Source organism: Saccopteryx bilineata, chromosome 1, assembly GCF_036850765.1.
Source record: "Saccopteryx bilineata isolate mSacBil1 chromosome 1, mSacBil1_pri_phased_curated, whole genome shotgun sequence".
NCBI lineage: Eukaryota > Metazoa > Chordata > Mammalia > Chiroptera > Emballonuridae > Saccopteryx > Saccopteryx bilineata.
The window spans coordinates 311,455,816-311,478,403 of NC_089490.1; the positions used below are offsets into that span (position 1 = coordinate 311,455,816).

Below are 22,588 nucleotides of genomic sequence, written 5' to 3' on the forward strand. Positions count from 1 at the left end.
ATTCTTTGGGGTTTTCGATGTATAGGATCATATCATCTGCAAAAAGTGATACCTTTACTTCTTCTTTTCCGATATGGATGCCTTTTATTTCTTTGTCTTGTCTGATTGCTCTGGCTAGAACCTCTAGGACCACATTAAATAAGAGTGGAGACAGTGGACAACCCTGTCTTGTTCCTGATTTAAGGGGGAAAGCCTTCAGTTTTGTGCAATTTAATATGATGTTAGCTGATGGTTTATCATATATGGCCTTTATCATGTTGAGATATTTTCCTTCTATACCCATTTTGTTGAGAGTCTTAAACATAAAATTGTGTTGTATTTTATCAAAAGCCTTTTCTGCGTCTATTGATAAGATCATGTGGTTTTTGTTCTTTGTTTTGTTGATATGGTGTATTATGTTAACCATTTTACGTATGTTGAACCATCCTTGAGATTCTGGGATGAATCCCACTTGATCGTGATGTATTATTTTTTTAATATGTTGTTGTATTCGATTTGCTAGTATTTTGTTTAGTATTTTAGCATTTGTATTCATTAGAGATATTGGTCTGTAGTTTTCTTTTTTTGTGCCATCCTTGCCTGGTTTTGGTATGAGGGTTATGTTGGCCTCATAAAATGTGTTTGGAAGTATTGCTTCTTCTTCAATTTTTTGGAAGACTTTGAGTAGAATAGGAACCAAGTCTTCTTTGAATGTTTGATAAAATTCGCTGGTATAGCCGTCAGGTCCTGGACTTTTATTTTTGGGGAGGTTTTTAATGGTTTTTTCTATTTCTTCTCTACTAATAGGTCTGTTTAGGCTTTCTGCTTCTTCTTGACTCAGTCTAGGAAGGTTGTATTGTTCTAGGAATTTATCCATTTCTTCTAGATTGTTGAATTTAGTGGCATAAAGTTTTTCATAGTATTCTACAATAATTCTTTGTATATCTACGGTGTCCGTGGTGATTTCTCCTCTTTCATTTTGGATTTTGTTTATATGAATTCTTTCTCTTTTTTCCTTGGTAAGTCTTGCCAAGGGTTTGTCAATTTTATTGATCTTTTCAAAGAACCAGCTCTTTGTTCTATTAATTTTTTCTATAGTTTTACTGTTCTCTATTTCATTTATTTCTGCTCTGATTTTTATTATCTCCTTTCTTCGGCTAGTTTTGGGTTGTTTTTGTTCTTCTTTTTCTAGTTCCTTAAGGTGTGAAGTTAAGTGGTTCACTTGGGCTCTCTCTTGTTTGTTCATATATGCCTGAAGTGATATGAACTTCCCTCTTATCACTGCTTTTGCTGCATCCCATAGATTCTGATATGTCGTATTGTCATTTTCATTAGTCTGTATATAACTTTTGATCTCTGCACTTATTTCTTCTTTGACTCATTCATTTTTTAAAAGTATGTTGTTTAGTTTCCACATTTTTGTGGGATTTTTTTTTCCTCCTTTTTGCAGTTGAATTCTAGTTTCAAGGCTTTATGATCAGAAAATATACTTGGTACAACTTCAATTTTTCTGAATTTGCTGATGTTGTTTTTGTGGCCCAACATATGGTCAATTCTTGAGAATGATCCATGTACACTGGAGAAAAATGTATACTCAGTCACTTTGGGATGAAATGTCCTGTAGATGTCTATCATATCCAGGTGCTCTAGTGTTTTGTTTAAGGCCACTATGTCTTTGTTGATTCTCTGTTTGGATGACCGATCTAGAGCTGTCAGCGGTGTATTGAGGTCTCCAAGTATGATTGTATTTTTGTCAGTTTTTGTTTTAAGGTCAATAAGTAGCTGTCTTATATATTTTGGTGCTCCTTGGTTTGGTGCATATATATTAAGAATTGTTATGTCTTCTTGATTCAGTGTCCCCTTAGCCATTATGAAATGGCCATTTTTGTCTCTGAGTACTTTTGTTGTCTTGTAGTCAGCATTGTCAGATATGAGTATTGCTACGCCTGCTTTTTTTTGGATGTTATTTGCTTGGAGTATTGTTTTCCAGCCTTTCACTTTGAGTTTGTTTTTATCCTTGTTACTTAGATGCATTTCCTGTAGGCACCAGCTGATTCTTAATTTAGCTAATCCTTTCAGAAATACTAGTTTATAAAGGAGATAAAATATAAGAATATGCTGAGGTCAGCTAGAAATGTGTGGTTTGCCAAAACATGGCAGAATACAATTTTCTTCAGTAAAGACAAGATTTTAAAAATTGGCTCATGGCGGAGAGCTCTGGAAAATAATAGGACAGAGTTCCATGGTTAAAGAAATATCCCCAGATTTGATCTAAAAGAAGGTAATTGGCAGACACCAATGTGATCTTGTTTGATGTAACTGTGGGTGGAGGCACGAAAGATTAATAAAGGGGAAGAATTCCTCACATGTATAAATCATCATGTGAGGAAAGTGGGTAATTGCTTGGCATTTAGGTAATTACATATGCAAATTAGAAGAGCATATATATATATGAGCCAAACAAAACAAAGACAATTATTAGCACACATTCTAGAGCCACCATGCCAGTTGTACCATCATTTCCAGCTGCCCAGATGTAAGTACCAACAATGACATAGTTTCCAATTGTTTGATACTCTGTTATATATGTATAGAGCAAAAGTGTTTTGTTTGGAGTGTATCTTGTACATTATGAGGAAAAAATATTATTATTATTATTATTTATTTATTTATTTATTTATTTTTATGAGAGAGACAGAGAGAGGGACAGACAGGCAGGAAGGAAGAGAGATGAGAAGCATCAATTCTTTGTTGCGGCACCTTAGTTGTTCATTGATTGCTTTCTCATACATGCCTTGACTTGGGGTCTCTAGCCGAGCAAGTGACACCTTGCTCAAACCAGTGACCTTGGGCTTCAAGCCAGCAACCTTTGGGCTCAAGCAAGCAACCATGGAGTCATGTCTATGATCCCATGCTCAAGTCAGTGACCCTGTGGTAAGCTGGTGAGCCCGCGCTCAAGACGGCGACGTAGGGTTTCTGAACCTGGATCCTCTGTGTCCCAATCCAATGCTCTATCCACTGCGCCTCCACCTGGTCAGGCTGAATGAGGAAAAATTATGATGTAATCTTTTTCAATTGACTTCATATTCTTCTCACACTAAAAACCACATGACATTGAATAAGTATAAGTCTAAGTAAGTTTTTTTAAATCAGTCTTATCCTCTTTTTTTAATGTTTATTTTATTGATTTTAGAGAGAGAAAGGGAAAGAGCAAGAAAGAGACAGGAACATCTATTCCTGTAAGTGCCCCAACTGGGGATCGAACCAGTAACCTCTGCGCTTCAGGATGATGTTCTAACCAACCAGGTTATCTGGCCAGGGCCTTATTTTCAATGTTAATATTGAGTGGGAATTCTAGAATGATTCCTTCTATTTTTCAGTTCTTTCAGCTCTTCAAGGCACGTGAGTGACAAGCAGATGGTAAAGGGAACAAAGAGAAATGAGGCTCTTTCTCTCTTTTTCTAAAATCTTATGTTCAATAGTGATATTCTCACCAGTGGTATTTTATATTTGTGTGTATCAGAATGGGCTGGGCCTCTCAGGCTCCTCAGGCAGGAATAAATACACAGCTCCACAGGGCCAAGCTGCCGGGCCCTGGGAGTGAAGAGGCTCCCTCCAGAGGTGGTGGCAGAGGGTGGGTGTGTGAACAGACAGCTGGTCTCATTGCTTTATAAATTTTAAAAATTGATGAATGGTATGAAAAAATTGAATCCAGAGCCAAATATATGAGTTTAAAATAAAATAAGATATGACTCTTGCTTCGCAGAGTTTACCATATAGTTAGGGAAGAGAGACATGTAAACAAAAAGTGCAGTAAAGAATTAATTCTAGGTGCTATGATAAAGGCCTGCGTGTGTAGGCTGAGGTTTCAGGGAAGGTGTCATCAGGTGGGAATGAATCATATGGGGAGGAGTGAGGAAAGTCTTCATATGCCAAGTGAGTCTTGAGCTAAGTTTTTAGTATGAAACTCTGTCCTTAAAAGGCTTCAGATCAAGACATTTGCAATCTCATTAGAGAGTCAAAAATTTTAATATATGAATAATAGTAAATAATTTAATATTAAGTTGTGTGGACTGATTAACAGGTCAAAAAGCTTTTGGAGACACAGGGCAGGTGTGTTAGAGCAGGTGCTTTATAAAGGAAGTTGAGCCAAGATTTAAGATGGGCAGGTAGATAAGTACAGTGGCGGAGATGGTGGGAGCACACAAAGCAGAGAAAGAGTCTAAACAAAGACCTGGACCTCAAAGAAACCAACTGACCACTGGAGTGGTCTGGAGGGACAACGAAGTCAAATGAGGATGAGGCTTTACAGGCAGGCAGTTTGGGGACTCGTGTAGAAGGTGATGTCAATATCTCAGAGATTCCTGATCAGGAAAGGCATATGCTGAAAACAGAGGCGGATTAAGGTTGGTTGAGGCCCCAGGCACAGAAGAAAATATTGGGCCCCTTACATTAGACAAAAGTGTAAAGTTGGGGTTTTGCGAAGCCCTTCAGAAGTCGGGGCCCAGAGTGTATGCCCAGTGTACCCACTGTTAAATCTGCCTCTGGCTAATAGCAATATTTTAGGAGAACAAGTCTAGTTTCCATTTTGAAAAAGAACTATGATGAGCCTAGAGTGGAGGCTGGGGGATCAGCACAAAGGCTGCAGCCTTCCAGGAGGAAGTTGTGGTAGGCTTAAAGGAGCAGCCACACAGCATCAGATGGGAAGGGACTGTTAGTCACTGTCAGTCACTGACTCTGATGGTGAATTGTTACATTTTCTTTCTCTCTCTTTCTTTCTTTCTTTCTCTCTTTCTTTCTTTCTTTTCTTTCCTCCCTCCCTCCTTCCCTTCCCTTCCCTTCCCTTCCCTTCCCTTCCCTTCCCTTCCCTTCCCTTCCCTTCCCTTCCCTTCCCTTTTCCTTCCTTCCTTCCTTCCTTCCTTCCTTCCTTCCTTCCTTCCTTCCTTCCTTCCTTCCTTCCTTCCTTCCCTCCTTCCTTCCTTGGGTATTTTTCCAAAGTTAGAAGTGGGGAGGCAGTCAGACAGACTCCCACATGTGCCCGACCAGGATCCACCCATCATGCCCACCAGGGGACAATGCTCTGCCTATCTGGGGCATTGCTCTGTTGCCTCTGGAGCCATTCTAGCACCTGAGGCGGAGGCCATGGAGCCGTCCTTAGCGCCTGGGCCAACTTTGCTCCAATGGAGCCGTGGCTGCAGGAGGGGAAGAGAGAGACAGAGAGGAAGGAGAGGGGGAGGGGTGGAGAAGCAGATGGGCGCTTCTCCTGTGTGCCTTGACCGGGAATCGAACCCAGACTTCCACACACCAGGCCAATGCTCTACTGCTGAGCCAACCCACCTGGGCACATTTGCATTTTTATTCACACTTTTCAGATGATTTATTATCACATCATCCACCATAAGATAGCAACTTTGTTTATTCTGATCCATCATAGAAACTGAATAACTTTTCAAAGAACACAGAGTTAGAAATAAGGGAAGCATGTCTCAAAACAAAGGTTCTTTCAATCCAAATCACTCCAGTTTCTCAACCTCAGCCTTATTGACATTTGGGACCCGGTAATTCTTTGTTGTAAGTGACTGGGCTGTACACTGTAGAATTTTCAGCAGTATCTCTGGCCTTTATACTAGATGCCAGGAGCACCCCTCTCCCAGGTGTGATGTGAAGAATGAGCACACATGTTGAGTATGGAAGGAAGGAGTCCTTCATGATTATATGCAGCTCCTTGCCAGCAGTTAGGAAAACTGGGCTGCCACTTCCTGGGTTGCTTTCTCCCCTTTGACCCCAGAGTCTCAGGACCCTCAGTATTGGCATTCTTTTTGGCCTCCACATCCACTTCAGACCAGCTTTCTGACCACTATTCTTTAATATCCTCTTCTGAAGTCTTCTTTTCCACATTTCTGTTGTTGTTCCATCTCATTATCTATAAACCAGGACACTTGCTTATAGAAAAGGGATTGGTGTACATCAACTGTAATTAAAAAATAAAAATTATTATAAAAATTTTTTAAAAAGAAAAGGGATTGGGATCCACACCTTCCTCAATAGAAAATTTTTTGAGTTCTAATTTTTTTTTTTTTTTCTGAAGCTGGAAATGGGGAGAGACAGTCAGACAGACTCCCGCATGCGACCGACCAGGATCCACCCGGCACACCCACCAGGGGCGATGCTCTGCCCACCAGGGGGTGATGCTCTGCCCCTCCGGGGCATCACTCTGCTGTGACCAGAGCCACTCTAGCGCCTGGGGCAGAGGCCAAGGAGCCATTCCCAGCGCCCGGGCCATCTTTGCTCCAATGGAGCCTTGGCTGTGGGAGGGGAAGAGAGAGACAGAGAGGAAGGAGGGGGGGTGGAGAAGCAAATGGGCGCTTCTCCTATATGCCCTGGCCGGGAATCGAACCGGGTCCCCCGCACGCCAGGCTGATGCTCTACCGCTGAGCCAACCAGCCAGGGCCTGAGTTCTAATTTTTAATGATAGCTTTCATAAAATAAATATGAACATCACAGTGCTGGCCAGTTGGCTCAGTGGTAGAGCGTCGGCCTGGAGTGTGGAAGTCCTGGGTTCAATTCCCAGTCAGGGCACACAGGAGAAGCGCCCATCCGCTTCTCCACCCTTCCCCCTCTCCTTCCTCTCTATTTTTCTCTTCTCCTCCCGCAGCCAAGGCTCCATTGGAGCAAAGTTGGCCCCAGGCACCGAGGATGGCTCCATGGCCTCTGCCTCAGGTGCTAGAATGGTTTCGGTTGCAATAGAGCAATGCATCGCCCCCTGGTGGGCATTGCTGATGGATCCCGGTAGCACACATGGGGAGTCTGACTGCCTCCCCGATTCTAACTTTGGAAAAATACAAAGAAAAAAAATGAACACCACTAAGGATGAGAGGAAGGATGAGAGGGTAATGAGGGAATGATGAATGGAAAGGAAAATAGGTTCTCTTTAATCAGCCAAAGACATTCAGCCCTTCCTCCAGTTAAATACAACAAAAATAACTGCCTACCCAAAAGTTAGCCTAAAACAGATCAAGTGCCATCAGAATATCTTTTCTGCCCTGGATCACTAGATACATCTCAAATGTGTACTTATGTATGGATAATAGCTTTGTTATGCTTCCACAACACCACTCCAGAATCCCAGGCATCTTTTTTCTTAAATTTCTAAAATCTGAACTTGATTCTTCTAGAAACAGCATTTCTTTCTGCCAGGTCAACCCTTAAGGAAGCCTTGCTCCATGGTAATTACTTGGTTATTTTTAAGCACAGCTCTCTCTCTCCACCCACAGGTGGAGATCATATTTGTCCCAGGATTCAGAGCCATGTGAAACAAACCGGTTATAAATCAGAATGGAGTGGCTATGCCTTACATAAGTTTACAACTCCTTAGTGCTGTCCTGCAGGACTGAACTTAAGCTTTACATTTTAAGAAGACTGAGTTAATAATAATGACATAATCTTTGATATGTTGAGTTTATATTTGGACTATTTCCTAGATTACTGTGGTGAAGGAGGCTTACAATTTTGTTACTATAGAAAAAAGAGTGAAATATAATTTAAAAAACATTTTATTGAAGTGAAGTTTACATAAAATAAAATTAATCATTTTAAGTAGAAAAAAATTGGTGGCATTTAGTATACCTACAATGATGTACAACTATGACCTCTGCCTAGTTCCAAATATTTTAGCACCCCAAATGAAACTTATGCCCATTGAAATACAACTTTTAAACCAACCTGAGAAATTATAGATGATTTGAACAGTATTTGTAGTAGGCCTGGGTTTCTGTTTACTTTTCATATTTTTCTGATGTTTTATAACCCACTTTGCATAAAAACAGTTTTAGTGAAGGGGAAGTAACATGGATATATATAGAATATGCTCTTCAAAGAGAGAGGTGGAAGAGATGGGGGCAAATAACTGCTTCAAATGACCAAGGTAGAAACTTGGAGGAAATTTAAATTATTATTATTTTTTGTATTTTTCTGAAGTGATAAGCAGGGAGGCAGACAGACTCCTGCATGCACCTGACCGGGATCCACCGGCATGCCCACTAGGGGGCGATGCTCTGCCCATCTGAGATGTTGCTCCGATGCGACTGGTATCATTCTAGTGCCTGAGGCAGAGGTCATGGAGCCATCCGCAGTGCCCAGGCCAACTTTGCTCCAATGGAGCCTTGGCTAAAGGAGGGGAAAAGAGAGATAGAGAGAAAGAGAAGGGGAAGGGTGGAGAAACAGATGGGAGCTTCTCCTGTGTGCCCTGACCAGCAGTCGAACCTGGGACTTCCACACGCTGGGCCCATGCTGTACAGCTGACCCAATCGGCTAGGGCTAGAAATTAAAATTTTAAAAAAGAACTAGAATAGAGGGGTAAAGAACAGAGCTTGGTACATGGCAAGTGCTCAAAACATGTTTGTTGAATGAATGAGTGAATAAATAAAATAACCTTAAGTGAATTAATAAAATAACCCAAAATGGATGAATGGATGCATTGATGAATACATGCATGCATGCATTGAAAATAGATCTAGACTGACCTGTGGTGGCGCAGTGTATAAATTGTTGGCCTGGAATGCTGAGATTGCCTGTTTGAAACCCTGGGCTTGCTCTGTCAGGCACACAAGAGAAGTAACAAAAATGAATTGTTCCTTCCTGCTCCTCCACCTCCTCTTTCTCTCTCTCTCTCTCTCTCTCTCTCTAAAAATCAATAAATAAAATACTTTTTAAATGTCTTTAAAAAAAGAAACAAAATAGACCTAGTATACAAAAAGTAGTGTTTCAATGAGCAATCTTATAAGCCATGAGAGGAAGCACATTGAGTGTTTACTATGTCACTGCTTTTGGACCAGCCTGAAAAACAAACAGGAAAGAGACGTAAAGAGTCTATTAGTTTGTATTCAAATATTTACACTTATGGCAAAAAGATCAAAGTCTCCATAGCTTTGCTGTTTATTAAAATTAAAGATTTGAAAGTATAGAAACATTTTTTAACCAGAGAAAACAACTTTGTCCTCAATAGTCCTAACAATTGACTGAATTTGAGTACTTAAGGTTTAAAAAAGGACCTAAAAGTAGAAAAGCATCTGTTATTATATAAATTGTTGTTTATAAGCTTGGATTGCTCCTCATGTAGTCATAAATTATGTGATCTTTCTTAGTCAGTCTTGAGGATACTATTTCTGGTTTGCATTCTTTATGTTATGTGTATTTTCTCCCATATGACTATTAGTAGAAGTATGCTATTAATTTGTTAAAATTGTCAATCTAGTAAACCCATTGAGTAGAAGAATGTCTTAATACAATGCATGCCATCATGTGATTATTGTTATTATAACAGAGTTAATAAAAACACTGGCATAATTTTATCTATACAATAATTAATTTAATAGGAATTAGCAAGACTTAGAAGTCACTCTATTCTAAGAGAGTGTTCATTTCTGCTTAATTACACACAAATTAGATATTTTAACTCAGGGACAATAAACATATATGGCATATTTTTATCTTCAGCAGAATCATTCTATTACATGATGGGAGGCCCTCTATTTCAGACAATTCTTTCCCATCCACAGACTTCGAGGAATTAGCCTGCTTCTTAATGCACAGCAACAGCTTTCTGCTTCTATCTATGTTCTTTCAACTGCTCATATTTACAATCTTGTATGTCATTATCCTGCTTGAAGGCACTTGATAACATTGTACTTGTCATCCAACTTGTCACTTGACAATTGCCTAATCCCGTTATAACAAAATATAGTAGACTGGGTGGTTTATAAACAATAGTTCCGGAGCCCAAGGTGACAGCAGTTTCAGTGTCTGGTGGGGACCACTTCCTGATTCATAGACTCTCATTTTCTCTCTGTGTCCTCACAAGGAAGGAGCGCCTAGGAGCCCTCTGGGTCTCTTTTACAGAGTACTAATCCTATTGAGGAGGACTCCAGCCTCATGACCTACTCACCTCCCAAAGGCCCTAACTCTGAAAACCATTACATTGGGGATTAAGTTTTAATATATGAAGTTTGCTGGAACACAGGTGGGACACAACCATTCAGTCTGTAGCAACAATAAACCTCTATCCATGTGAAACAACAAATATAACCGGGGGAAACAATCAAATATTACAGCAAAGGTGATGACTCAAATTTGTCTGGTTTAGGTACTGTTTGAGCATGTCCCACGTATCAGAACAAATGAGTAACAAAGCCAAGGATGGACCAAAAATTACTTCGAATACATCCAAATTAAGTTATGGAGGATAAGTTAAGGAGGCCATAATTGGTAGTTAGATCTGCTTATACTTTTCCAACCAGCTGGCCCTGGTAATGAATTTAACAAGAAATTAAATTATCAAGTTTTATTTAATAAAAGTGTGCCTGCTTAAATCACAATACAAAGTTTGAAGAACTGTATAATCTTGATACTGAGCTGGTCACACTAAACAGGTGACAATTTAGTTTAAAATTTAGGGTTTTCTTCACCAAAAAGAAAAAAATTCAAATATATATATATTAATAAACTGTCTTTAAAATACACAGAAGAAAGAACTGTCTGTTCCACCATTTGATTTGATGTAAATATGTTAATTAGCCATAATGGTTTAGTCAATTAGAGATTTGCAAAGAGGCTGCTGTACACCAGTGGATGGGGAAATGAAAATGTAGCTTTCAATCTTTCTCATTTCATTCTGAGTGGGCATTTCCTCAAAACTTGGAAGAAGATGAGATCAGTCTTCATATTAGAATTTTCCTTTCCTCTTTCTGTCCTACTCTCCTCTCCTGCCCACACAATACAGCAGGCGGTATACAGGTGTACAGGGAGGTATCCCTTCTCACCTGCCATGTGCCTTCCAAGTTACTCAGATAGCAATCTCCTGGACTCAAGAAGGAAAACCGAGGTCAATGCATTAGTACCGTGGGAGCAAACAAATATAAGTGTTTGATTTTGAAGGAAAGAGTTACTGAGAATTTAGGGATAGCATTCAGTCTCTCAGGTTAGCCATAGTTATCAAAGTCTCCATCCCATCATCATTGTGGGTGCTCTTACCTCCCACTTACCCTGCTAATTTTTTTTTTTTTTTTTCGGATGAGATCTTCCAACAGAAAACAAAAAAGATTTATTTTTCAGATGTCACTTGATGTGTTTACAGGATTGTTAATGAAAGGGCACTGTTAGCCCTGGCCGGTTGGCTCAGTGGTAGAGCGTCAGCCTGGCATGCAGAAGTCCCGGGTTCGATTCCTGGCCAGGGCACACAGGGGAAGCGCCCATCTGCTTCTCCACCCCTCCCCCTCTCCTTCCTCTCTGTCTCTCTCTTCCCCTCTCGCAGCCGAGGCTCCATTGGAGCAAAGGTGGCCCGGGTGCTGGGGATGGCTCCTTGGCCTATGCCCCAGGCACTAGAGTGGCTCTGGTCGTAACAGAGCGATGCCCCGGAGGGGCAGAGCATCGCCTCTGGTAGGCAGAGCATCGCCCCTGGTGGGCTTGCCGGGTGGATCCCGGTCGGGCGCATGCGGGATTCTGTCTGGCTGTCTCTCCCCGTTTCCGGCTTCAGAAAAATACAAAAAAAAAAAAAAAAAAAAAAAAGGGCACTGTTTGCTAAAAGGAAAAGCAACCACAATAGAAGTAGGCAGAATCACTATAAGGAAAAACTTCCAAAGAACCAATACTGTAAAGTGGCAGAACTGGTTACTGAGGTATTACAAGAAATGTCAATAATCTTACTTCTGTAAAACACTTTAAAGTTCTCAAAGAAACTTCACACTCCTTTTCCGATCCCACTAGATGGTAAAATCATCCTACAGGGACTTTCAGTAACAATATTAAGAGCTAACCTATACATACTGTGATTGCAACTGAGTTATGAATATGTGTGCATATGCATTTGTTTTTATAATTATATGCACACATATATGGATAAGAACTTTAGGATGATATTCAAATATGGAAAAATAGTCTTTGAATTAGGATAAAAGGATTATAAATATCCTTTTCTCCTTTGTTGCTTTTGTGTGATCATGCTATATTTTTAATTTAGAACTGTTTTAATCCCTGGCCAGTTGGCTCAGTGGTGGAGTGTCAGCCTGGCATGTGGATGTCTCGGGTTAGATTCCGGGCCAGGACACACAGGAGAGGCGCCTTTCACTAGAGCCATGCCACCTTCACCCCTCCCACCCATCACCCTTATATTGGTTCACTTATCACACTCTAAATTTATGTTGATTTGTTTCTTAAATTTTTCCCTCAGCTCACTCAAGGAACATCTCTCTTTTTTTTTTTAGGAACATCTTTATGTTAACTGTATACACAGTGCTAGAACATTTACCAACACACTCTAGACATTCCATAAATAGTTAAGTGAATCAATACACTGGCCACTTATATGTATTCTTTTTAATTATACTAGTTTTTAAATGAATTTCCTTGGGATATTTTTCTAAGTAGACAGTTATTATCTATAACCAATTCTTTCTTTTCTGGGAATTACACTCATTACTTTTTCTTTATTGTATCGACTAGAACCAACAGAACAATGTTAGATAATACAGGTAATATTAGGTATCTTTGATTTGTTTTTAGTTAATTAATTTACCATTAATTATGGTACTGGTATTGTCTGATAAAGACATTATTTACCACTCCAAGGAAGCATCTTTTTAATTCTAAGAATTAGGTTTTTAAATTCAGTTTAATTTAATTTAGTTTAGTTCAAACAAAAAGCAATCTTGGCCTGACCTGTGGTGGCGCAGTGGATAAAATGTCGACCTGGAAATGCTGAGGTCGCCGGTTCGAAACCCTGGGCTTGCCTGGTCAAGGCACATATGGGAGTTGATGCTTCCAGCTCCTCTCCCCTTCTCTCTCTCTCTCTCTCTGTCTCTCTCTCCCTCTCTCTGTCCTCTCTAAAAAGGAATAAATAAAAAATTTAAAAAAAGACATTTAAAAAAAAAAAGCAATCTTGAATTTTATCAAAGAACTATTAATTGTACATTATTCTTTCTTTGAAATTCGTTAACATTATTATATACTATTAACTACATTAATATAATATTCTTGCTTTTCCAGAATAAATTACACTAAGTCATTTAATATATAATTATATTTCTATCTTTGATTTTACTGGCCTTTTTATTAGGATTTTTTCCTATAGGTATAGTCACAAGGGGAACTGTACTATATATATATATATTTTATGGTTTGTATGTTTATTGACCTAGCTGTTTCAGGTGTTGCTATCAAGATAACAACAGATTCATATAACGCCTTGGGAAACGTTTTGCTCTTTTGAGTTTTGCAGCACACTCTTGAGTTTTTGTATAAATTCCAGAGTCCACTGCCTTCCTTCTTCCTCATTCAGGTGAAGTGGAAACACTAAAAGCCCCTTACAATGCTCCTGAGGTGAGGCCGCACTGAGTATCTATGACTGGGATAAGTAATAAGGACGGGTGTTCCTCTGTTCCTTGATTTAGTCAGGATCTTTTGAGTTTAGTCAGGTAGATTTTGCTATTTAGACCTCATGTGTATTGAATTCTGACATGAAAGCACAGATGCTCTGGCCCTCTTGCTTTCTATGATACTTCGGGTTTCAGATGGGCTTAGCGATTTGTTCAAACACCACAGAAGTCTTTAGTGATCTTGCACAATGTTTCTATTACTTGAAGGGCCATTATCTCAGGGAGCTCTGTGCAGCCATGTAAAGGGACATTATAGGAGATTAGTTAATAATATATTAGATCTATATGGGAAAGGGAAATATATAAGGATGTAAGTGAAAATATTTAAAAATAGTTGTTGAATTATAGATAATTGGTACTTTTTTCCTCTTTTCCAAAAATTCAAGATAATGAACATTATTTGAGGGAGCAACCATTCCCTCACTTCTCTGTGAGGGGACTTGCATGACTAGAGTAATTTCCTGGCATCTCTATCTGATTCTTGCTTGCTCCTTCTCAGGGTAGATGGAGGAGGAAGTCATTTGACTGAAGATGGTAAGGGTATGAAATTCCATGATTCATGCTTTTTGACTGAATAAAACTAACCATTCGAAAGCTTGATGCACTTGAGGGCATTCTGTCTACCACCTTTCTTTTTCTTTATTTCTTTTCCTTTTATTTTTTTTATTAAGTGAGAGAAGGGAAGGCAGAGAGACAGACTCCCACATGCACCCCCACTGGGATCCAACCAGCAAGCCCTCTATGGGGCGATACTCTGCCCATCTGGGACCACTTCTCTGTTGCTTGACAACCTTTCTATCACCAATAATATGTTCCCCAGATCCATAGCTCCCACTGGTGATTTATGCCATGGCCTAGACTTGCTATGAATAATATTAGTGAACCCATTTGTCTGAAGAACTATGCCACATTCTTCCATGAACTTACCAGTAAGAAAGTTGAGATTTTTAATCTCCATCTGTTTGACTCCTATGTTTTATTTTTCAGTTTTCCTCAAACCCCAGTAAATAGGTAGTACTTTTGTAGTCAAAGAAAATGTTACAGCCCTTGTTGGTTGACTCAGAGGTAGAGCATCAGCCCCTATGTTTGGATGTCCTGGGTTTGAGTTTCAGTTAGGGAACAGAGGAGAAATGACCACCTGCTTCTTCACCCTTCCTCCTCCCCCTTTTCTCTCTCTCACTCTCTCTCCTCCCCTTCTTCAGCAGCCTCAGGTTCTAAAAATAGCTCAGTTGGGAGCATGGTCCCAGATGGGCAGAGCATCAGCCCCAGACAGGGCAGGAGGCTGTGCAAATCTTCTGTGCAAACCTTCTTCTAAGAGTTTTATATCTCTTGTTTACTAATAAAGGCTTGTTGCCAATTCAAGTCGACTTGTATTTGCTTGTTTAACTGAAAGCTACCACCCAAACTCGCCCCAGAGCCTGCTGTTGGGAGAGAAAATAAGCTCTGTGAAAAAAATGATTCCAATCTACAAAGATAATTTTCATTGGCTTACTGGAGGCATAAGTGACTTTAGGTGACAAAATTCAAGCAAGTATGTGACTAGCATTTCTCTTGGCTGAGTAAGCTGTCAGGGAAAGAAAACAGCTAAGCCTTCTGTTGGGGAGTTGGCCAAAAGACTGGAGAAAACAGGAGACCATGGGAGATTTCTAAAGATTACTGCTATCTATCCAGCTGTTGCTACTAAAAACAAAACTGATGAGTATCTCTTTAGCTGGGAGGCTGCGCAGGAGGTTGCCAGGGTTACCATATAGGAAGGTGAAAAACAGATGCTTAGAGCTGGCTGAATGAGCCCATCAAACAACGTTTTGATAATTACTTTTACTTTAAAAGCATGATGTTTATAGCTCCACAAATTTGATCCTGTATGGTTTCTAGAGCAACCCTCAATGCCTTGCAAATTTCTCATTATAAAACCTTGATTTAAAAACTCCTCAACTGGATGCCCTGCTGTGCCACACCCCAGGGCAGAGGCATGCCTCCATGACATCTCCTGCAGATATTGAAAGGTCTGAGCTCAGACGCTACACTCTGTCTACCCTGTGCTCTGGCCATCTTATCCAGTCTCAAGGTTTTGGCAATGATTTTTAAGCAGATGACTTCCAAATCTACTTCTCCATTGCTGTTTTAGGAATTTCCAGTCTCACATTTCTCACTTCTGCCGAGCATCTCCATAAATTGCAGGTACCTCAATCTATGTCTGAAACTGAACTTTCAATCTTTTTTACAAACGGTATGCCTCTTAATATCATCTTTTCAGACACTTCTCTTGAAAACTTGCAGCATCTTTGTGATTCCTTCTTTCTGAACCCTTATATTGAATGAGTTACCAAGTCCAGCAGCCAGTATTTTTGGACTCCACCCCTTCTTTCTATTCCTACTTCCACTGCTTAGTTCTAGTCCTCTTTCCCCTTTTTTCTACATCAGTGTTCCAACACAGTGGTATCCTTGTTACCATCCTCACTCCACTCTTCCTTATATACTGATAGAACAGCAGTCTTTCCATTGTTCCATTTCAACTATCTCATTGTCATCCTCAAAACCTGTATTGAGTCCTTATTGCTTACACATGAAGTCCAGATGCCTTAGCTTAGTACTCAGAGTCGGGTCTCAGCCTTATTTATTTTGTTTAAGCCTTATGCGTCAGCCCAGTATTTCTCGACCTTTTTTTCATTACTATCCCCTCCAAGGAACCAAGGAAACTTCTAAGGATTTTTTCCTTAATTGCCGTTCTCATGAAATGTCAATGCCACTGATACGCTGTGTGTTTATGTACTGTACATATGTTTACGTTCTGTACTTTATATTTAAGACAATGTTTAACCCTCCAAGAACCAATTTTTGTTCCATTATGGGCAATATCTTCTCTAATGAAAATGTGTACTTTAGACAAAATAGAGCACTTACCAATTCCTGAATATATCTCTGTATTTTCTAGCTTCCAAGTTTTTGCTTACTTTAGCTGTTAGTCAAAGGAGTGGAAAGATTATGAGAAGATTCCTAGAACATACTTCTGCTATTCAGTGTGCCAGAGACCTTGCCTGAAACGGACTCCTGCATTTCCTCCCACTGCCCTCCATTTCTTCCTGTTGAAATCTGACCTTGCATGTTGCAACCCACGTAGCCTGTCCTACTCTGATCTGCTCAACTGCAACTAGCTTCTTTCTGTGCTCTAATAGAACTTTTCTTTATATCTCTATTACGTTTTCCTTTGTAAAGTAGTTATTTTGCTATTTGTGTATCTCCCCACTGTACTATAAACTTCCTAACAACAAGAACTAACTTCTTCACAATGTGCAATGCCTTCATACAGTGGGCACCAGTACATGTTGGTTGATATCAATTCACTGATACACCAGAAACAGGATAAAAGCCTACCAACGCCCACATTAGAAAGTCCTATATGCATGCTGAATAAATAAACACCCTAATGAGTAGGAAAACATGAGCATATATAAAACACTTTCCTAAACTACCATCATTAACACAGAGACTATTTATAAAGGAGTGTGTGTGTTGTACAACATTGGTGAACTAAATTGTTTCCTGCTTTATAGAAATAACAAACAGACACCCACTGAAAATTATTTGCATAGCTACCTGCCTAGGCATGTCTTAAATAATGATGATTAAGATGAGTAGAGGACCTGGAAGCCAAAACATTAATAGCTATTTTTGACAACATGTTTTTGTTACATCACCAGTACATTATAAGTAACCACATTAAGGCCATGGGGCAGAAAAGTTCATCGGACCAAATTATTTCTATGTGGGAAGTGAAGCCAAAAATATCAATGTTTTCTGGGAAAGGCTTGATAATTTTAAAACATATATATGAATATGTTTAGAAAGCTCCATCATATCTTGGAATAACATTTTCTAGGAAAATTTATTTCTGTGGTTTCATAGAATTACTTTCTTCTTTCATCAGAGGATTAGGAATTTGAAAGTGGCACCTGTATTACTTCTTTGAAACTGTTTATTAAGAAGATGATCAAATCTTAGAGAACACTACAAACAGGTGTTATTATTCTTTGCCCCAGGGCTTTCTCCTAAAATATCATCAACGATGTTATGTTGTTTCTTTTCTAAAGTCTGGGAATGACTTATGGGCAATCAGACGGGGGGGGGGGGGGGGGGGGTTGAAAGATGAGAGGCTTGGCCAAAAAAAAAAAATCATTCCTAAGGATACGCTAAATTCAGCCCGTGGGCCTGATCTGTTCACAGAGGCTGTATGTTCCGAGTCCAGCGCTTTCGGGTCTTTCAAATAAGGTAACTAATCTTCATTCAGCCAGTTCAAAGCTCCTATACGCAATTCCACTTCCTAGGGGCTCTTTATTGATAAGGTAGATTAGTCGTGAACCTCTTTCCTTTGCACTCCTATTAGTCAAGTTCAAGTTCTGAAAGCAAATAGCAACAGCCAAAACTAACACTTTGAAGCCAGCACTTAAGCCTCGGCCTCATTTAAGAACAGAATTAAGAATAATTGTTGGTTTAACAAACACGTTAGGGGGTGGGGGGAGGGGAAAAAGGAGGGAACGAGAAAAGGCCCGCCCCTTTGGAATGGGATTGGCTCCTTCTGTCTCTTTAGCCGTTCATTTTGTATCTCGGTTAGGTAAATTGAGAGGAACTTGACACGAAGGTGGTGTTAAAATGAGCCCCGTAGGTGTGGGCTGTTTCCTAAATTTGTGGTTTTAGATTTTCTAAAGGACAGATTTATTATTGGCTATGAGAGCAAGTCTTCTATATCTTGAAAAATGTCATCGTAACAGGAGGCGCCAAGGAGCTTAGATGTAACTCACAACACAGAGAAAATGACGAAAGTTCCTCAGGGGTTTGATTTCAGTTTCCTAAATGACGAAGAAGCCAGGAAGATCCTTGAGGTCCTGGAAAGAAACGAAGAACTACAGCGGGCAGAGAAGGACAGGATCAGGTACAAAGCAAATTCTTTCTCTTTTCCCTGAGCCTGCATCCAGCACTGGCCTGGGCGGGCGGGGAAGCGCGGAGCTTTCTAGGGTCACCTGTCCGGGTCCCTGGATGCGCAGCATCCGTCCGGGGCGCACCTGGCCGAGGGAAAGCAGCGATGAGTTTTTCCCTTCAGGACGTTGGAGTGCCTGGTTGGTGCTCTGTCCACAAACAGCTTGCGAGTCTCGGGTCCAGCAGGGTGCGGAGCATACCTGCCCTCGCCATGCTGGTGCGTTTTCCTCAGAGTGGGTCCCGCGCAGCTGCCTCATGTGTCCTGGGTGGGATCCGCCGCGGAGGTCTAGGCTGGGTGCCTGGCGGCGCTGCTTTCCCTGGCTACTTGTTCACCTCCGGATCCATGGACCGGCGTGGGCCAGGCAAATCGGGGAAATGGGACGAGGGCGCTACGTGGAGGGGAATCCTGGCCCGTGCACACCCACGTGCTTCACACAGCTCCTTCAGGTTGTACACCCTCTCTCTATCCCAGAGACACCTTTCTCCACCCCACGGGGTCAGTCAGCAAGGCTGGGTAGAGCTGGCCTTTCACTGGTCCCCACCCCAAAGGCTGAAGCTCCAGTAACTGGCCAAAGTGAACAGGACTGGGACTGGGACGCGCGGGTTGACAAGAACCGCTGGGGGTCTCCTTGCTGGTGGTCCTGTGGGGAAGCTGCTGCGGAATTTTCTTACTATGCAGTGTTGTAGGTCAGGGATTAGTTATCGCGGAATGAAATCATTTTCATTAGTACCTGGGATGTAAATTAACCAGTTTTTCTGCTGGGGAAATGTGGGTTAAATTCTGGAATGAATGAAAGGAACTTTCTCACCCATTTTCTGGAATAGACCACTCAAAGCCTTCTCCAGCTGAATGTGGAAAGGAATTCAGAGCATCGCTCTCAGAGCAAAAGAAATGTGGCATGGATTGGTATTTAGAGAGCTACTCGATTCATGATTTTTTTGTGTAGTTGTTGGTGGTGATGAGAGTTCAAGGTTTCCCCCTCTTCCTAATTATCTCACTGTCCATCCCCCAACCCCCAATAAAAAGCCTCCAAAGATACTCTTCACCTAGGGAAACCTAGTCAGTTTCTGTAAAAGCAATTAGGATACAGTAGGCCTAAAGCCCTGTCTTCTCTCTTCTCCACAAGATCTGGTTGTTGTGGGGAGAAATGACTATCTGAGGTTTGAGAATGTATATTTCACACCATCATACCCTACCTTTAGAAAAATACATCCCATCATTTACTCAAACACTGTAAAAGTGTGCCCTTATGAACACAATTTGTTGACACTCGCACACACCCATGTGCATGTACCCACACATATATACATGCACTATGCACAGGCACACCCAACCTTGAAAACAACTTAAGAACTGCATGCAGTTTGTGTTCAGCACATATTCCAAAAGGATTGGTTGCTCACAGTGTGTGTTCTTAGAAGTGTTTCTTGTCTCTGCAGAAGATGGGGCTTCTTAAATCATCTGGTATATATAATAGTATATATTTGAGAAAATTAAGGGGACAATTAGAAACTGTCAGGAGAGAGGGAAACATCTGTTTCAACATGGCTTCTCATGAACTATATAGTCTTAGAAATAATAATATTATTTATTTTAATTTTTATTCCAAGGAATTTTGAATTTCTTTACGAATTTATTAGGTAACATTGGTTAATGAAATAATAGGGGTTTCAGATGTACAATTCTACAATATATCATCTGTATATTGTCTTGTGTGTTTACTACCCCAACCCAAGTCTCCTTCCATCACCATTTATGCCCCCCTTTACCCTGTTCTGTCTCTAGAACCCCATCCCTCTTTCCCTCTGGTAATCACCATATTGTTGCCTGTGTCTAGGGATGCTTGCCTTGTGTTTCCTCTATAGCAGGTTTTGATGCCTATGTCAGCTGACTTTAGTGGGAACTGGAACTACATGGAGGTGGCAGAGGTCATGGGCTAGGCTTTAGCAGGAGGCTAAAACACATTTCCTCATTTCATGACTCTCATATCCTAACTGGAACATCCGTAGAGAAAGCCATAATGCTAAGACAAAATCAATACTGCTAACTATTAAAATATTAAAAATAATTACTCCCCCCAAATTTTAAAAGTGTCACCATTTAAATATAAAAATAATTTAAGAAAAGGAGACACTTGGGCCAGATGCTCAGGGCAATTATTTCAAAGTACATTCTTTTCCCTGGTTAATTCCTAGATCCCATTATCAAATACCTGTCGCCGGAGAGCAGTCTCCATGGGATCGTTCTGCTAGCCACCTCACATGCTCTGGTTTTAATAGCAGGTACTGGCATGCAGAAAGGCCTGAGATAACATGTCAACTTGGCTACCTCCTCTTATTTTCTTGATATGTATGATCATCATATTTTCCAAATCAAAAGTCAGAACACATGACTTATAATTCAGGAGTATTATTTGAGACTCTGGGAGGCCTTTTTACTATATTGAGAAACAGTCTTAGGACATCTTGGTTAAAACAATAAGGGATCAAATGGGGAGGTTTGGAAAGTTTACTGGTTGGGGGACAACTGATGAGTTCAGTTATATCTATGTTAGGCTTGAGGAATCTACACGATGATCAAGAAGAAATATTTTATAGCTAGAAAAATAAAACTACAGTGTCACATGGAGCCACAGATTTCCAGAAATGGATGTTAAAGATGTGAGAATAGTTGTGTTTACCATGCAGGAGACCACAATCCCATTCATAGAAATGCTCCTGAACACACAGAACTTTCCCCTGGTCTTCCCTCATTGGTATCAGAACCTCATCTGGCTCCAGCTTACTAGGAAAGTATTTGCATTAAATATTATAATGTTTCTAATATATAAAGCTTATTCAAATTTTTAAGAAACCACCAAGATTCAACCTGATAGGCAAAAGACAGAAACAAATCATTTATGCTACAAGATATCGAAACAGTAAACAAAACATACAGGAAAATATTCACCCTCACAGTAATAAAGAAATGAAAATTTGAAATAACTTTAAGATACTATTTTGTACCTTTAAAAGTAACATAAGGCCCTGGCCAGTTGGCTCAGCAGTAGAGCGTCGGCCTGGCGTGCGGGGGACCCAGGTTCGATTCCCGGCCAGGGCACATAGGAGAAGCGCCCATTTGCTTCTCCACCGCCCCCCCCTCCTCCTTCCTCTCTGTCTCTCTCTTCCCCTCTCGCAGCCAAGGCTCCATTGGAGCAAAGATGGCCCGGGCGCTGGGGATGGCTCCTTGGCCTCTGCCCCAGGCGCTAGAGTGGCTCTGGTCGCAGCAGAGCAACGCCCCAGAGGGGCAGAGCATCGCCCCCTGGTGGGCGTGCCTGGTGGATCCTGGTTGGGTGCATGCGGGAGTCTGTCTGACTGTTTCTCCCCATTTCCAGCTTCAGAAAAATACGAAAAAAAATAAAAATAAAAAAAATAAAAAAATAAAAAATAAAAGTAACATAAAAAATTATTGTAAAGTTGGAGTGAAATGAATAGATTCAGCATATTGTTGGTAGCATTATAAATTGACTACAGTCCTCTTGGTGAACCATATGGCACTATTCAGAATACCTTACCTTTGGCCCATTCATTCAATTCTTGGATATTTTTCATTAGTAAGAGGTTGAGGTAGAGAAGATGGCCACACCAACATTTATTAATTGCTGCCTTCTTATATAATAATAGCAATTACTATGATAATAATAGTAGTATTTATTGGTTCCTTACTGTATTCTAGGCACTGTAGTAAACATGTATATATTTAACTAATCCTCCCAATAACCTCATTAGGTTCACACTTTAATTTTCATTTCACAGAGAAGGAAACAACTTACAAAGATTGAGTATCTTGTCCAAGTTAAATGGCAGAGCCAGAATTTAAACCCAGATCTATCTCAAAGCTATTTTACTCATCAGCACTGAATAATCCTCACTCTGATCCCCTGAAGTGAATATTATTAGTGACTTTGTATACAAGAGAAACTGAAATATAGCAAGGTTAGGGAACTTGCCCAAGGTCACACAGTTTATAAATGGCCGAGCTAGAATTAGAACCTAAATCTATCTGGCTTCAAATCTATCTGGCTTCAAAGACTATATTTTTACCATACTTTTTCTTGAGGAAATTAGTAGAAGAAAAACGACTCAGATGTTTATTGCAGTATTACCTATAATAGCAAAATAGTGGGAAATTTCATATATAAATACAGAGCACAGTCTTCACAAAGGAC

General features: G+C 40.4%; 1 protein-coding gene across 4 annotated transcripts in view; it reads left to right on the top strand.

Moving 5' to 3' along the window:
- Positions 1–18,022: 18,022 nt before the first annotated feature.
- Positions 18,023–22,588, top strand: part of LOC136315591 (protein O-glucosyltransferase 3) — a 112,342-nt gene continuing 107,776 nt past the window's right edge. For 3 of the 4 annotated variants that reach the window (XM_066247348.1, XM_066247311.1, XM_066247312.1), the window contains exon 1: positions 18,023–18,336. In XM_066247348.1, coding sequence (XP_066103445.1) covers positions 18,218–18,336 — 119 coding nt within the window. In that variant the 5' untranslated portion in view covers positions 18,023–18,217. The remainder of the gene's footprint in view (positions 18,337–22,588) is intronic. The other variant, XM_066247320.1, reaches the window with a different exon arrangement.